Source organism: Gadus macrocephalus, chromosome 20 (genome assembly GCF_031168955.1).
Source record: "Gadus macrocephalus chromosome 20, ASM3116895v1".
Taxonomy (NCBI): Eukaryota; Metazoa; Chordata; class Actinopteri; order Gadiformes; family Gadidae; genus Gadus; species Gadus macrocephalus.
Window position 1 is genome coordinate 5,038,899 of NC_082401.1, and position 15,767 is coordinate 5,054,665.

At 45.4% G+C, this 15,767-nt stretch overlaps 2 protein-coding genes across 4 annotated transcripts; both read left to right on the top strand.

Annotated features, from left to right (window-relative positions):
* The first annotated feature begins 252 nt into the window (after positions 1 to 252).
* Positions 253 to 3,176, top strand: si:dkey-251i10.3 (uncharacterized protein LOC553498 homolog). Its single transcript, XM_060039857.1, has one exon. It carries the CDS (start codon positions 334 to 336, stop codon positions 2,842 to 2,844), a length of 2,511 nt encoding a protein of 836 aa, XP_059895840.1. The 5' UTR covers positions 253 to 333; the 3' UTR covers positions 2,845 to 3,176.
* Positions 3,177 to 10,330: 7,154 nt separating this feature from the next.
* insig2 (insulin induced gene 2) lies at positions 10,331 to 14,985 on the top strand. 3 transcript variants are annotated; one of them, XM_060040143.1, is made up of 6 exons: positions 10,331 to 10,502; positions 10,929 to 11,153; positions 11,520 to 11,692; positions 11,857 to 11,981; positions 12,767 to 12,933; positions 14,706 to 14,985. In XM_060040143.1, exons 2-6 carry the CDS (start codon positions 11,047 to 11,049, stop codon positions 14,881 to 14,883), a joined length of 750 nt encoding a protein of 249 aa, XP_059896126.1. In that variant the 5' UTR covers positions 10,331 to 10,502; positions 10,929 to 11,046; the 3' UTR covers positions 14,884 to 14,985. The 3 variants fall into 3 exon arrangements, with proteins under 3 accessions (XP_059896126.1, XP_059896124.1, XP_059896125.1); XM_060040141.1 differs by having other exon boundaries at positions 10,332 to 10,502; positions 10,951 to 11,153; positions 14,706 to 14,974; XM_060040142.1 differs by lacking the exon at positions 10,331 to 10,502 and adding an exon at positions 10,578 to 10,723 and having other exon boundaries at positions 10,951 to 11,153.
* Positions 14,986 to 15,767: the final 782 nt, after the last annotated feature.

Consider the following 15,767-nt stretch of genomic DNA (forward strand, 5'->3'; position numbering starts at 1 on the left):
TATTTTTTTGAAAATATATTGCCATTGCTTTCTGCGAATACAAATGACCCAAACACAATCATAAACACCTGGTTATATTTGATGGGAGTAATGGGGTTAATATATCTGTACCATGGACATGCTAAGATCTGTACAGAGGACGGCGCTCAAACACCGGCAACCAGTGTTGCCAGATTTGGCCAGATTTGCTACCCAATCTGGCAACACTGCCGGCAGCAGAAGGATTTTTGCGACAGTCTGGCTGGAAGTGGGTCAGAGTTCACGACAACGGATCGATTGCCGGCACACGTGTGTACATGTTGCTGGCGTTGGAGCCTCTATGGTGGATTCAACATGGCTAAGATATTGAAGAAGAATAAAGTGAGTACGAAAGGTACCAAGAAGACACTCAACAAAAACACAGGTACCGAGAAGACCCCGGAAAAAAGTTCAGCTTTTAAAAGGAGAGAAAGGAAAAGGAAATCTGCTGGAAAACTCAAAGGCACCCTAAAGACTACCAAAAAACCTCCGATAGAAAAACTTGACTTGGATAATGTCGACGAGGATGAATTGCTCAACGAAGGAGAAGAGATCATCCCAAGTGAAGACGAAGGCGGTAGCGATGATGACAGAAAGCATCAAAAGTTGCTGGAAGCCATCAGCGCACTGGGAGGTAAGAAGAAGAGAAGACTTGCAGAGAGATCTGAAGCAACTATTCAGATCTCTGAGTTCTCTGTCGATGCAAAAGGCGAGGGGGAGATAATCAACTTGTCCGACCTGATTCAGACCATTGCAAAAACTCCGGCGGTCTCTGCCCAGACAAAATCACACTTAAAGAAACTTAAACTTGAAGAAAAAACGGTAGATTCCCCTCTGACCAAGCCGGAGACGGAAAGAATTCAGAGAAACGTCGCCTTTCAGAAATCTTCCGAGGAGGTATCTCGTTGGCAGAGCATTGTAAAACAGAACCTAAAGGCAGAACAGCTGGTGTTCCCGCTGAACCAGGAAGCCCCGGGTCCCAAACCCTTAGAGCAGGTCGTGTGTGGATGGAAAGCCAGAACCCCACTTGAGCAGGAAATCTTCCGCCTGCTGTCCGTCAACAAGCAGCCTATCAACGACCCCATGCTGACCCCCATAGAGGAGGAATCCCTCAAAGCCATGAGCCTCGAGGACGCCAAGATCCGGCGTGCTGAGCTGCAGAAGGCCAGAGCGCTGCAGTCATATTATGAGGCCAAGGCCCGGCGGGAGCGGAGCATCAAGAGCAAGAAGTACCACAAGGTACAAAACAAAGCCAAACGTAAAGAATTTGTCAAAAAGTTTGACGAGATGTTGAAGTCTGACCCCGTGAGCGCCCTGGAGGAGCTGCAGAAGCTGGAGCTTGGCAGGATGAAGGAGAGGATGTCCCTCAAGCACCAGAACAGCGGCAAGTGGGCCAAGTCTAAGGCCATCATGGCCAAGTACGACGACGGGGCCCGCAAGGCCATGCAGCAGCAGCTGGAGGTCAACAAGGACCTGACCCAGAAGCTGGCCACCACGCTCAGCGACGAGGAGGGAGAGGACGACGGGGAGACGTCGGAGCCAGACATGCTGCCTGACTTCGTCAACGAGGTGGAGCCGGGCCAGGACCCCGCCAACCCCTGGATGAGAGGCCAGCTCTCCAAGGACCCGGTCGACCTCACAGAGCCCAGTGTGCCGGAGACCGCAGCCGCTGTCCTCATATCTGAGGATGAGGAGGAAGGCCCGGAGGAGACGGAGGAGGAAGGGCTACTCAGAGGGTTTGCAGAGAGGCGCAAGCAGCGGCAGGAGCAAGAGGCAGAGAACGAAGCAGCGAAGAACCAAGACATGGAGGTGATGACGGAGAAGAACAAGGCTGGAGCTGAGAAGGCTGTAGCATCGCATGATGCTGCTGATGCTGATATAGCTGATGATGACGAGGAGGAGGAGGAGGAGCTGTCAAAATTCACAAACATGTTCCAGGAACTCAAGGACAGCCGCATGGAAGCGGAAGCTTCAGCCATGGTGGCTGAGGTGAGTGAACCCGAGTGCGCTCAGCTGCAGCAGGCCATGTTCAGAATCAAGAGCCTGGAAGACATGGATCTTCTGGACCAGGAAGAACAAGCAGATCCGGCTGAGCCCAACGCTGAGGCGCCTCAGCCGGCCCCTCTGGAGAGCAAGGGTGCGGACAAGAAGAGGAAGAGGAAGCGAGGAATAGACCTCGCCGAGGTCCTCACCAAGGAGGCCACGGTCATCCACGTCCCACTGGCCCCGACGGCCGTGGAGGGCGCGGAGGGAGCCGCCCACGGTCAGGAGGAGCAGAGAGACGTCATCAAGGAGGCCTTCGCCGGGGACGACGTCATCTCTGACTTTCTGAAGGACAAGCGGCGAGAGGAGGAAGCTGGGAGACCCAAGGTGGTGGACCTGACCCTGCCCGGCTGGGGGGAGTGGGGGGGCCAGGGGCTCCAGCCCTCAAAAAAGAAGCGCCGGAGGTTCCGGCTAAAGACAGCGCCGCCGCCCCCCAGGAAGGACGGCGGCCTGGCCAGCGTGATCATCTCGGAGAAGCGGGACAGCTCGGTCAGCATGCACCAGGTTGGCGCGCTGCCGCACCCCTTCCTGCTCCCGGAGCAGTTCGAGGTCACCATGCGCGCCCCCGTCGGGGCCACCTGGAACACCAGGCAGGCGGTCAAGAAGATCACCATGCCCAAGATCGTCACCAAGGTGGGCGCCATCATCCAGCCAATGAGCCGGGACGACCTGCTGAAGCACAGCAGGAAGCAGGAGGAGGAGGGGACCGCCGGAGAGCCGAAGAAGAGAAAAGCACCTCAGAGGAAACGATCGCAGAAACGCCATAAAAAGACTAAGAATTAAGCTTTTTTCTGGCCCTTTGTTAGTTTAACCATGTTTCTTATTCTGAAGGTCAGAGTTCCAGAGTGTTTCTTTAATATGCGCAGATGGAAGAATACAATTATTCATTTATCTCAACTTCTAGATTCTACACTCTACAAGGTTCATGGGGTAATATTTTATAGTCTATATCCACTTCGGGTGATTTCGATCCTTGATGCGTGTTGATATTGTTAATGTAACGACTGTATTGCAATTCTTCAGTTTATAGTTATACAGTGTGTAATTGATACAAATAAAATTCTCAAGTAAGGTGAACACATTCTTAATAAATTCCTTGCTGGAGTTTAAGTACAGTGATCTGTTTTTCATTTAATGTACACCTATTATTAAATCCACATATTACTGAATTATTAATACTTTAGGAGAAAATTGTAACGTGGAACTGTGTATATTTTTTCAAAGCGAAGTTAATTAACACTATATATGGTAACAGAATCCAATAATTTAATACACAGTTGAAGTGGTTATGTTGTGTTGGCTTAATGCCACCTGCAGAGGGTTCAGGGGTATGCAGAGGGGTAAAAAGAGGGGAAATAATGCATTTAGAATAGTGAGCAGTGATACATAAACTGTTCCAGTAATTTATGTAAACGCCTTTCATACAAATTTAGCCATTTTGAATTTTACATAACATGCATGCAACAAATAAGGTCAAGGGTTCATCCAGGTGTTTGGAGAAACGTTTTATTTAACCACCAGGGGCGCTATTGTGCGGCTCATGCTTTGAGACATTTGGATCCCTGCTGCGGACCGACAATGTGGGATGAAGAGAACGCCTGCCTATAGAAACGAGGATAACTAGAAGGTGTCACAACCATTTAGTGTATTTTTAATTAGTATAAAATTGTCTTACATCTTTATATCCATAATTGAATTATAATTAATCAACCTAATATAAGTTCTTCATGACTAAATCGTTCGGTGTAAATATGAGGCTCACTGGCTAAAGTTAAGTATGAAGTACATACCCACTTACTTAAATTTCTTTGAATACTTTGAAGCCATTATGGGGCTTCAATCCAACTTGTAGGTCTGTTGTGCACTTAGGCTAAGTGTTTTTATGCATAGGCCTACGTTTAATTTCAAACATAGCCTAGATCACGCTACACTGCAAAGGTTTTAACATACTAACTTTCTTATTACATTATACACATTTTGCCAACTCGACAGCAAAAACTAGCTGATGCATAACGGCACAAGGTAACTCCCTCAGTGTTATTCCACTAACGTGCATGTCTTTAGATAGGAGCTGAGGCAGCGTGTCTATGATGCTTGCAGAGGGACCGTGCTATTTCTAACCATTACATACGTACTCAGAATCCATAACAAGGCAACCATACAGACCAGAGAGCCTTAACACCCTGCGGCCTGAAGAGGGGAGGAGATAGAGAGAGCGAGGGTGTTGTTTTTGACACACAATCAGTGTCATTTTTAGAAGTTTTTGGTCCACTTCCTTCCTTCGTACTCTTTCCCTCAAGTGTTGATTTTCAATACATTTGTAAGGCTCGCGCGGCCTTGTCTGAAAGAAAAGCCATTACAGTTGGGTTAAACCTTCACACATGGGTGAGAGTGCATGCGCTGGCACCTGACGTCTCTGTATTTCACGTGATAGACACTCTATTAAAGTGGGGTGCCCATAATGGACTATGCATCAGTGCAGGTAATGGTTGTCAGCTTGAGCGCCCATGAGACAGCGGAGAATTCCATTAGAAAACCTATAGTTAATAAATCATTCATTCTCTGTCTCTCACTCTCTCTCTTCCTCTCTACCTATCACACACTCTCCCTCTATCAACCTCTTGCTCACTCATCATTCTCCCCCTCTCTATACCTTCTCTATCTCCCCCTCGTACTTTCTCCGTAACTCTCTCTATTGAACTATCGGGTAATTACTACAGCTTCATACAGCTTTCAACAATGAAAAGAGACCTAGTCCTTGGAACCAACCCCACTGTGCCCATTAGATCCCCTCCATCCTCTCCTAGTGCTGACTCCGCCCCACTCCCCCCCTCGATGAATGAGGCCCGGCCCCACCGGCCAGCGAGCCTCAGCCGGCTAAATGGACAAGCGCTCCCTCAAGATGGAGCATGTATTTGTGTTCGTGGCGCCCATTTTGCGAGAGCCGGTCAAATATTAGTTCTAGATTGAAGGAAGGGGTTATGCCTATCTAATGGGCTGGTCAGAGAGAGAGCGAGCGAGAGCGAGAGCGAGAGAGAGAGAGAGAGAGAGAGAGAGAGAGAGAGATTAATACACTATATATTTTATATAATTAATAGAATAATATGGCCTTTTAATCGCTTTTAGACTGTACAAAAGGGGTTATACAAATATAATATTGCATTGAATTGAATGTACACTATATTTTGCCACAGGACATTCAATTAACATCAACAATCAACATTATATCCGTTATATATCCAGTGTGAAACATTTGTAGATAAAGTCAGCCTTTATAGTCTTTAAATAAAAGTTGTATCCCTTCTTTTACACACAAGGGCAGCTCATCTTTCAGCTCTGTTTGCCTGTTCTGTGTGTTTCTCTTCTGAACAATCCCACAGTCTTTGTAGCGCCACAAACCTTCTGGATAGGACTCAGCCTCCATTCATTCCCTCCTCTGAAACGAACCCCTTTCCTCCCCACCCCTACGCCTGACAGGTGTAAGATTAACTTAGTTAGGTGCTGACCTGCTCATGCGCGGCAAATTAAATTAATGGAACAAATTTCCCTGCTAATTAAGATGAAAATACGTGTCAGTTGTAACCTTGCAGCGCACTAATTATGTACAAATGATTTATCATCTGTTTCGTTCTGAATAGCAATGGCTCACCTCTCCGATAGCCCTGGCTGGCTGTTAAGAGATGGCCGCTGATTAACACTGACAGCTTGCAGCGCTGCGGACGAGAGCCGTGCCGCCCACCAGCCAATGGGGGACCGGCTGGTCTGCCGGCTCCCCTCCCTCCCATTAACCCACATCGAGTGTGCAGCTGAGCGGCGCTGTTCCGCCGCCTGCCGTCTTGTTTTGTTCCCCGCAATGAAAATAAAGTACAACCCAGGGGCCGCCTAGAACTGGCTAGCTCTGAGGAAGGGATCTGTGAGAGAGAGAGAGAGAGAGAGAGAGAGAGAGAGAGAGAGAGAGAGAGAGAGAGAGAGAGAGAGAGAGAGAGAGAGAGAGAGAGAGAGAGAGAGAGAGAGAGAGAGAGAGAGAGAGAGAGAGAGAGAGAGAGAGAGAGAGAGAGAGTGTGTTGCCATGCATGGTATAACATGAGAACAATAATGTATTCTATATATGCTTTGTTGTTGTTTTATATGCGAGCAGGACAAGTATAACAAAGTGTATCAATCGAGGGGCCTGTATCACACTGACGCCAGCAGGCGGCGCAATAGGTTAAGCCAGTAGCAATCGCCCATGCACAAATTCCTGTGGGCTCCAAATATCAAAACAAACAGGGTTTATAATACAATTACAGCCTAACTGGGCTATTCCATCTTCTTTTCTGGTTCCTTGCGACTACAGATATATTTCAATGGACAGCGGCTCTGATTAGCATTAGAATCAGGGTCCCTCGTGGGGGAGAGAGACACTGGGCGAGCTGTAATCATTGTTCCGCAGGCTGGCTCACCAGGGATATCACTGGCTTCGTCATTATCATTCAATATGCCACACACACACACGCACGCACGCACGCACGCACGCACGCACGCACGCACGCACGCACGCACGCACGCACGCACGCACGCACACACACACACACACACACACACACACACACACACACACACACACACACACACACACACACACACACACACACACACACACACCCATCACAGTAAGGCTTCCTCTCCACTTCCACGCCAGAACCCCGTCCATTTGCATTTCCTCCTGGCGGTGCGGACTCCTTGCCAGACAGTGATGAACTGGCGGCGTTGTTGTGGCCAAAAGCACCGGCTTCAGTTAAGCAGAGCTCGGAGATGAGTGGTGTATTTTCTCCCCGCTAACTGCTTTTAAAGAAAGACAAGAGCTCTGTCTCTTTGTCCTCCCCTCGCTCTGCTTTGCTCTATGTCTCATTTTCCCAGGGAGAGAGAGAGGGAGAGAGACAAATCCACTGTGATTGTCTGTGAGTGTGCTTCTCTTCACAACACCATGTAAGGCTGTCTAATCCACTCATTAGAGATCATCTGACTTCCCATTAGGACTGGGGTTCATTACGCCAGCGCTTGTAGCGCCAATAATTTGTGTGGTATTTCATTGTTGGGGTAAATGTCAGCGTGTGTACCACAGGGGGACAGAACCCATGCCTGGGCAGGTTCTCCCTTTCTTCTGGAGCGGTGTTTAGCCCAGCGCTTTGCCAGGCGACGCACGGAGCGGCTACAGATGTTAATGCAGCCTCACACGGAGACAGGCAGAGAAAGAGCAAAGAGGAGAGGTCATGTGTTGGAGGTGTTGTTGGGTTCCCCTTATCCCACTGATGATCTGTGTCTTCCAGCCGTGAGCATGAAGGTCAACGCATACGCCTACATATAGAGGTATTTTAATGCTGTTTTTGAAAGAAATAGATCCATTTCCTGACGTGATCTATAATAAAAAGGAATATATTGTATTAATTTCAGGTCAATGTTTAAACTTCAAGTAAATATCCTTGAACAGATTATTTGCGTTGGACACAAAAAAAGAAGGTAGCAGTCTTCTTCTATTGTTGCAACAGCCTGGATCTCTCTCTCTCTCTCTCCCCTGTTCACTGGGTCTCTCTCTCTCCTGTTCACTGGGCCTCTCTCCCCTGTTCACTGGGCCTCTCTCTCTCTCTCCTGTTCACTGGGCCTCTCTCCCCTGTTCACTGGGCTTCTCTCTCTCTCTCCTGTTCACTGGGCCTCTCTCCCCTGTTCACTGCATCTCTCTCTCCCCTGATTACCAGGTCTCTCTCTCTCCCCTGTTCACTGGGTCTCTCTCCGCTGTTCACTGGGTCTCTCTCCCCTGTTCACTGGGTCTCTCCCCTGTTCACTTGGTCTCTCTCCCCTGTTCACTTGGTCTCTCTCCCCTGTTCACTGGGCCTCTCTCCCCTGTTCACTGGGTCTCTCTCCGCTGTTCACTGGGTCTCTCTCCCTTGTTCACTGGGTCTCTCCCCTGTTCAGTTGGTCTCTCTCTCCTGTTCACTGGGTCTCTCTCTCCCTTGATTGCTAGGTTTCTCTCTCCTGATTGCCAGGTCTCTCTCGCCTGTTCACATGGTCTCTCTCTCCCCTGTTCACTGGGTCTCTCTCTCCCCTGAATGCCAGGTCTCTCTCCCCTGTTCACTGGGTCTCTCTCTCTCTCTCCTGATTGCCAGGTCTCTCTCCCCTGTTTCTGCTCCATAAGTGACAGGAGGTAGCAGGGACACGCCTTCCTCTGCACCACAGCTACTCAGAGACTGGTGGAAGCAGCGACGCGGGGGAGGGGTTAGAGGTTAATTACAGACAACGGTGAGGTCAGGGGGCCTATTATTTAGGGAGCTGAGACCTGCAACGGTCCAATGGGGATGACATTTATGAGGGGGAGCCACCACTACACCCTCCTGGCTGCACCCCAGCCCCGCCCTCCAGAACCATCACTCACCTCCCTTGCATGGAGCAGGCAGGGGGAGTCACACGCAGACCCCAGCCATCTGATAATGAAAAGACCCTTAACGTTGGGCGCTGGCTGGATGATAAATGGTATCTCTGGCTCTCCTCAGCCAGTGTCAGGGGGCCTCCAAATAGCCCCTGACGACTAATTGAAAGACCCCATATCCTCCATTTACCCAAAAGGCTTCCTTTATCACTCTAATTATTGAGGGTAAAGGATGGCCTCAGGGGGATTATGGGTAGAACCACAAGTAGGCTCTGTTGAGTCAGCCTATTATTCAAACAACATGTCATAATGATTGTAAATGACTGCCTTGTCTGGAAATTACACTTGTTGTAATTATTCAGTGTGATACATGTTGGATATCATTCGAGTATCCAACAGAATGTTTTGGGATGGGGCTATATTTTGGTTGGATTAAATTGTTGTATTGTTATTTGAAAGTAATTTAATGTATTGTTTTGTGGGGTTGCTTACCATGCTAAGCACTTTGTACTGCAGTTTTGCAAAAAAACGCGCTCCTTAAACAAGATTTGATAAATTGGTGGTTTCTTCAGGCTTATATGACCACCAAGCAGGTGTCGTGTGCTGGCACAGCGAGTGCCCTAGTAGCTGTTGCCTGTTGGACCCTCACAGCTCCTCCGAGGCCTGTGGTTGAATCTGGTCCATGTCACTAGTGCTGGGAGTGGTGTGTACTTGCAGAGGCCTGCAGGTAAAGCCATGTGTGGAAAACACAGTACTGGCATGTGTGACCAGTTTGTGTGTGTTTGTGTATGCTTCAGTTGTAAGTAATAGCGTCATTAAAATAAACAATGGGTTTTAAACAGTTGTAGAACTTTATTAATTTAGCACATTTTAATAAAAGTAACAAAGGGCCACACATCAGAATAATTCAATCATCATCATGAAATTATATTGTATATAAATCATTACAACAAAGCAATTCAATCAAGTTAAAAGAGAAGCATAATGATACATGGTCAAGGCATCATACAAAGGGTTTTGATGATTGTGATGAGAAGAAGAAAAACAATATAAATCATGTTCAATTCTTTGTCTGCATTCACATCAAACTGCTTATTGGGCTGTTTCGGTTTGCTCTGCAGTACATTTATCTCCAAGCCCACAGGTTCACACTCTTCTCTGTCGCTCTCCCGCCATCTTTCATTCACGGCATTCTTTCCCCTCACCTCATCTTTCACAGTTTGTCTTTTCTTCCCCCATCCCTGTTCTATCTCCTCCTTCGCTGTATTTGATTTGCTGCGGTGGGCTAATAGGCTTACGGGGGTAAGGTGAGGCAGCCACTGTGTGGAGTGGATCACACTTAATCCTCCCTTCCATTTACACCACATTCTGTATTATTCAGCAGGCCTGTGCATGGCGCTCGTGATGCGGCTCTGGGGATTATATCTGGCAACACAATAGTGTGATCATATACACAATAGTGTGATCATATACACAATAGTGTGATCATATACACAAGCTAGAACATCCATGGCTCATCCATTCCAATGCACAGGAATATGAACACAAACCTTATCATTATTCATCAAGCTTCATGTTATTCAGTGAACTCAAATTAATTTCATAATAAAAGACTGACTGCGGGACCCAATGTGTGCATGTGAGTGTGAGGGTCTAACTCCATATATATTTGAATTCATTTTTTCGTTTTGAAAATGCACATATAGAAAGAGCGAAATAAAGATAGAGATAGATATATAGATAAAAACCCTAACACTTTAAGCCTCAAAGCAGTGTTTCCCATTCATTACAATGAATGGGAGCAAAACAAATATGTACTCTCTGGTGGCGGTGACGCGTCGCCTCACTGAGACCAGCTGACGTCATAGCTCTAGAAGGAGATGATTGGCTAGCCGGTCGGAAGTATCTTCCGCTTGAAGCTAGAAGGCTAATTTTCTGCCCTTGTTTGTTTTTTTTACTAACAGATATAGATACTAATGGTTTTATTTTTCTGGATGAGATATACGACATTACTCGTAAAGGGTCTCATCGTCATAAGGTAAACTTTACTATTTACCGCTGCCAGCATATTGCGCCCGATATCTCGAAATAATATGTTAGCCTAGGGTCCAAGCTAACCAGTATAAGACTAGCTCTGAGGCTAGCGACCTCACTGCAGGGTCTAGCTCACTGGGTGTCATTTAATTTCCTTATTCGCCGTATACTCAGAGTACAATGATGACACCACCATGGACTTCAATGATCGATTAAATAAACCAGGTCAGCTCGGAGCATTGTAATATGTGCAGTACTCTAACCATCTGAACATAAGTCTGATGACATAAGTTTGATCGAGGCACATGCACAGGTCTCAGATAACATCGAAACCAGTCATTAATGAAACAGAAAGATCTATAATTCATATTATTTGATTTGGTGATAGTAGGAGACATGAAACCAGCCCTATCCTTTTCTAAAACTGCAGGTCTATGTTTGTATGTTCCCAGCACAACTGGTATGTCATCAGAGGACATTGAACTCACGGGTGGATCGCGACAACGGTCAGCAGCACTGCATTATCTCCCTGGTCTTGAGGACTACGGATGTCCCGTACACTGACCGCCATGGCTGACAGCACCCCGGGGGGGTACGGGTCCGAGCCGGGTCCGCGGCCCGCTCCAGGGCCTTACATCTCGGCCGTGACCAACAGGTGTGTTCAGTAGGCCTCACGCCTCTTCTTACATACTTTGAACACCTGTTTCTCCTTGTAATTTACATCTTATTTATTAATGTTTGGTATGTTATATAGGTGGTACCTAGTGACAATCACAAAAAGTATATGTTAAGTTGAAGTGATTTACTTTAATATAAGTAAAATAACAAGCAAAAATGTTGATGGACTAAATGTATTAACAAGTTGAAAATGTCATCAGGTGGCTCTCGGTCAAATCGATGTGTATGGCATGTGCACGATATAGCGTCGCTTCATGTTTTTTCGTTATGTTTGGATGCTGAAATGTGTTTTATTGCTTGTTATTTTAAGTTGCAATAAAGTTGAATGTAATGTGGGCTGCAGGACCACAAATCTGGTCATCCGGGGGGCCATGCTGTTCTCGGTGGGGGTCTTCCTGGCACTGGTGCTCAACCTCTTGCAGGTGCAGAGGAATGTGACGCTGTTCCCACCGGATGTCATTAGCAGCATCTTCTCTTCTGCCTGGTGGGTGCCCCCTTGCTGTGGCACCGCCTCCGGTAAGTGACACAAAGAGAGAGGAGTGTGGGGGTACCAGGGAGACCTCTGGGTTCTCAACACATCGCACAACAAATCCACCTGGTCGTCGTGAAGGTGTGATTTAGTAAGGACGTTGACCTGGTCTCTCTCTCTAACTCTTGTGTTTGCGCGCTCATTCTCTCAGCGCTGATTGGCCTCCTGTACCCCTGCATCGACAGCCGATTGGGCGAGCCCCATAGGTTCAAGCGGGAGTGGTCCAGTGTGATGCGCTGCGTGGCTGTCTTCGTGGGCATCAACCACGCCAGTGCTGTATCCTTAACGCCATTAAAACTGTTCTACAGGCAGACTTGTTAGCTTTGAGTCAGAACCTGGCTAATGGTTAACGAGTGATTTAGTAATTCAAGCCTTTATTTCATAACTGGTTATTCTAGGGCTGGGCGATTCATCGAGTTTTCGATATATATATATTTTTCATTAAATGTTTTATAGAAAGTGCAAAAGAGAAGCATAATGATTTTATAGAACAGCTGGATACATATCTGTGAATTATTTTAGATTTGAACATTTTCTATTTGACCATTTTGTGTATTTTTTAAAGTTCTCATTTAAAAAGTGTGTTTTTTGGGAGAGACCTGCTGAATAAATACGGCATGTTTTCAGACTCAAAAATAATCGTGATTTCAATATTGGCCAAAATAATCGTGATTATGATTTTTTTCCATAATCGAGGATCCCTAGGTTATTCCATTGTCTGGCGGCCTTAGCTCAGGGGGTAGAGCGGGTTGGCTGGTAACTACAAGGTTGCTGGTTCGATCCCCGGCTCCTCGAGGTGACCCTGAGTCGCCTTGCATGGCTGATGTCGCCGTCAGTGTTTGAATGTGGATATGAATGTTTGATTGTGAGGCAATATTGTAAAGTGCTTTGATTGGCCTCTGGTTACAGTCCATTTGTCAACATCCCAAATTGGTGGGTGAGTGTGTCCAAAGCGTTCTGATGGCCCTAGACATTCTGCCAATGAGCCATTCGACAGCCTATTGATGCATGTTTAGACGTTTTATTGAACCTACGATCCTTGACCCCAATGCGTCTCTCAGAAAGTGGACTTTGCCAACAATGTCCAGCTGTCTCTGACTCTGGCGGCGTTGTCGGTCGGCCTATGGTGGAGCTTTGACCGCTCTCGCAGTGGCTTCAGCCTGGGTGTGGTCATCGCCCTGCTGGCCACACTGGCCACCCAGCTGCTGGTCTACAATGGGGTTTTTCAGTAAGTACACAACACACGGCTGACAGAAACACACTAGTGGCCCCTCACTGTACAGGTACCTTATACAACGGAACGGATATTAATAAATAATCGCAGTGGAGGTTGGGATCCTCTAGTGGTGAGGACGTTGGTCTCCCAGCGGAAAGGTTTTTTCTTCCAATGTGTACCTGGCATCTTGCTCAAAGATGCCTGCATAAAATCTGAAAAGCCTAATATGACCTGTGGAAGTATCCTAGTTTCACTATCCTCAGGACGTGATAACACTTCTGAAATGGTAAATATAAAGCTGAATAAACAACGAAACTTTCCAGCATCAGAATGATTTGAATCAGGATGAGCTACATTTATATGCATGCGAATACCTGCATTGTTACTATAACACACGTACACAAATCAGTGTGAACACCAACCAGCCAAAAATAGCAGAGCGGAAAACTAAACAGTTTCATGTTGCATTTACAAGTCTCAACAAACCAGAAGAAAATCGTTTTCCAATTAAAAGCCCTGAAACCAATATACCCTTGAGAGCCTTCAATTCTAGCCTGCTAGCAGCCTAAGCAAGGATAAAATGTCTGTCATTGCGTTGGTGCCAGGTATTTTATTAGTGTTGGTATCTGGTTTTGTGTTTGTGTTTCTATTTATTAGGGTGTGTGTGTGTATATATATATATATATATATATATATATATATATATATATATATATATATATATATATATATATATATATATATATATATATATATATATATATATATATATATATATATATATATATATATGTGCGCACACACACACACACACACACACACACACACACACCAGATATATGAGTATAAAGATATCTATACACGCATTGTACATGACTTTACTTTATTTTTTTACTGTCGGTGTGGTGTAGTAATGATGTACAGAAGTGCGCCAAACACTGTAGCGTTACACTAAAAGTGTCCGAGAAGCTTAACTTTCTCTCGGATAACACAGTCAGCCGCTGCCCCGACAGAGCTCCACACGTCCTCACACGGGGCCCCTTGGTCTAGTTTAGGGTTCACCGGCTCTTTAAATTAACTAGAGATGAATCGATAGCCATCCATTGTGCACGACCTAAGAGACCTTCTCTTCCCTGCTACTTAATGCAGATTGATGTGGTCCTCATTAATATTTAGCAGCCTATTTGCATGCCATGTAGATGGATATCACAAATTCAATGTTACTAGTACTTAATTGGTTGTGGATATCTTTCGTCTGAATAGTTGATAGTTAGGGCCCCCACTCTGTGGAATCAATCTGAAAAATTTGTACTAGTAAAAATGTAATAGTAACTAGTAACTATTGGATTAGTTCCGTGTAATTTAAGAATAAGTTGTACTATCTAATAAATATTTACTAGTAACTTTTCCATTGATATTTTGTACTGGTATTTTATTAGTGTTGATATCTTATACTTATACTGGTTTCATCAATGTACATTTACATTTAGTGTATTTAGCAGAGGCTTTTATCCGAAATGACTTACAATAAGTACATTTGTCAAAAGGATAAACGATATATCGCTGTCAGTACAGTAAGGATGTTCTTAGTGCCAAGCACTTACAATCACTAGGTTAACCCATTCCCTGTATACAACAAAGATAGCTAGGATACGATGCTACACAACTAAGTTCTTTATTACTATTTGTTTGTAATGTAATGGTATGCATTAGTAGGTACGGGCGTGGGTCCTGGTGTTGATGGCGGTACTGAAACAGGAGACTGATTGTTGTTCTGTGTGTAGGTATACGTCCCCTGACTTCCTGTACATCCGCTCCTGGCTGCCCTGTATCTTCTTTGCGGGGGTCATCACCATGGGCAACATCGGGCGACAGCTGGCTTTGGTGAGGCATAGTATTTGGACCTTGATCCTTAAATCAACAAAAGTTGATTTAAGGTTCCCAATGTTTTTTGTGATCTAAAATTACTTTATTGTGGTAATTATGTATGTAAGCTCACTGTAATGCTAATAAGCTAGGTAAGCATCGATGTGACAAGAATGAAATACAAAAATGTATTAAATTCTAAACTGTATGCATTCTTTTGCGTTATAGAGACCTGGATTCCGTTGCCATTCTCTTAGAACTCTATGCTACTATAACCTCCGTCCCCTCGGATAAGAGAATATAGTCAATTAATTAATTATGATGAGGTTATGTGGGTGGCAGCTCTTTTTTTAAAAACACATTAACGGTGTCTACCCCCTAAAGCAGGGATGGGCAACTTTCATGATAAAGAGGGCCACATTTTTCATCATAACCATCGGAGGGCCACATGACTGCACACTTCAACTAAACGTGAGCTGAGAGAAGCTACACAATTTTGAATTTGGTAGATATGATTTCCTGTATTCTGGTGCATTTTGGGGATGGCCACTACCTAAAAAATCATCCAGAATCATAACCTATGTACGGTATGTTAATTGAACCAACATACATTCATTTCATGTTTTCCATGCTCAAACAGCCACATGAATGGTCAGTATTTTTATCAGTGCAAAGGGCTCACATACATCATCATTCAATGAAGTCAAAAAACTGAAAAACAGTGGCCCAACATTAAGTACAACAACTCAATGAACTCAAACCCAACAAGCAGTTGTAGTAGTTGTAGTGGCGACTTAAGTGGATATCTTTAATGACTGATATCGCTTCTAAGCAAACTAGACGCATGGGTTTGCCTTCGAATTCGATGAATTCTTCTCATCTTTCTTGACCGAGTTTTCTGTAACTCGATCAATTATTATTATTCTTTTTTTTTTATTTTTTTTTTATTATGTGCGGGCCTGACTGAGTGAGGATGCGGG

Excerpts from the sequence above, each read along its gene's own strand:
- si:dkey-251i10.3 (XM_060039857.1), top strand. The coding sequence starts at position 334 with ATGGCTAAGATATTGAAGAAGAATAAAGTGAGTACGAAAGGTACCAAG.
- insig2 (XM_060040143.1), top strand. The coding sequence starts at position 11,047 with ATGTCCCGTACACTGACCGCCATGGCTGACAGCACCCCGGGGGGGTAC. Across the intron at positions 11,982-12,766 it reads GCATCAACCACGCCAGTGCT|AAAGTGGACTTTGCCAACAA; the intron begins GTATCCTTAACG and ends TGCGTCTCTCAG. Across the intron at positions 12,934-14,705 it reads GTCTACAATGGGGTTTTTCA|GTATACGTCCCCTGACTTCC; the intron begins GTAAGTACACAA and ends TTCTGTGTGTAG.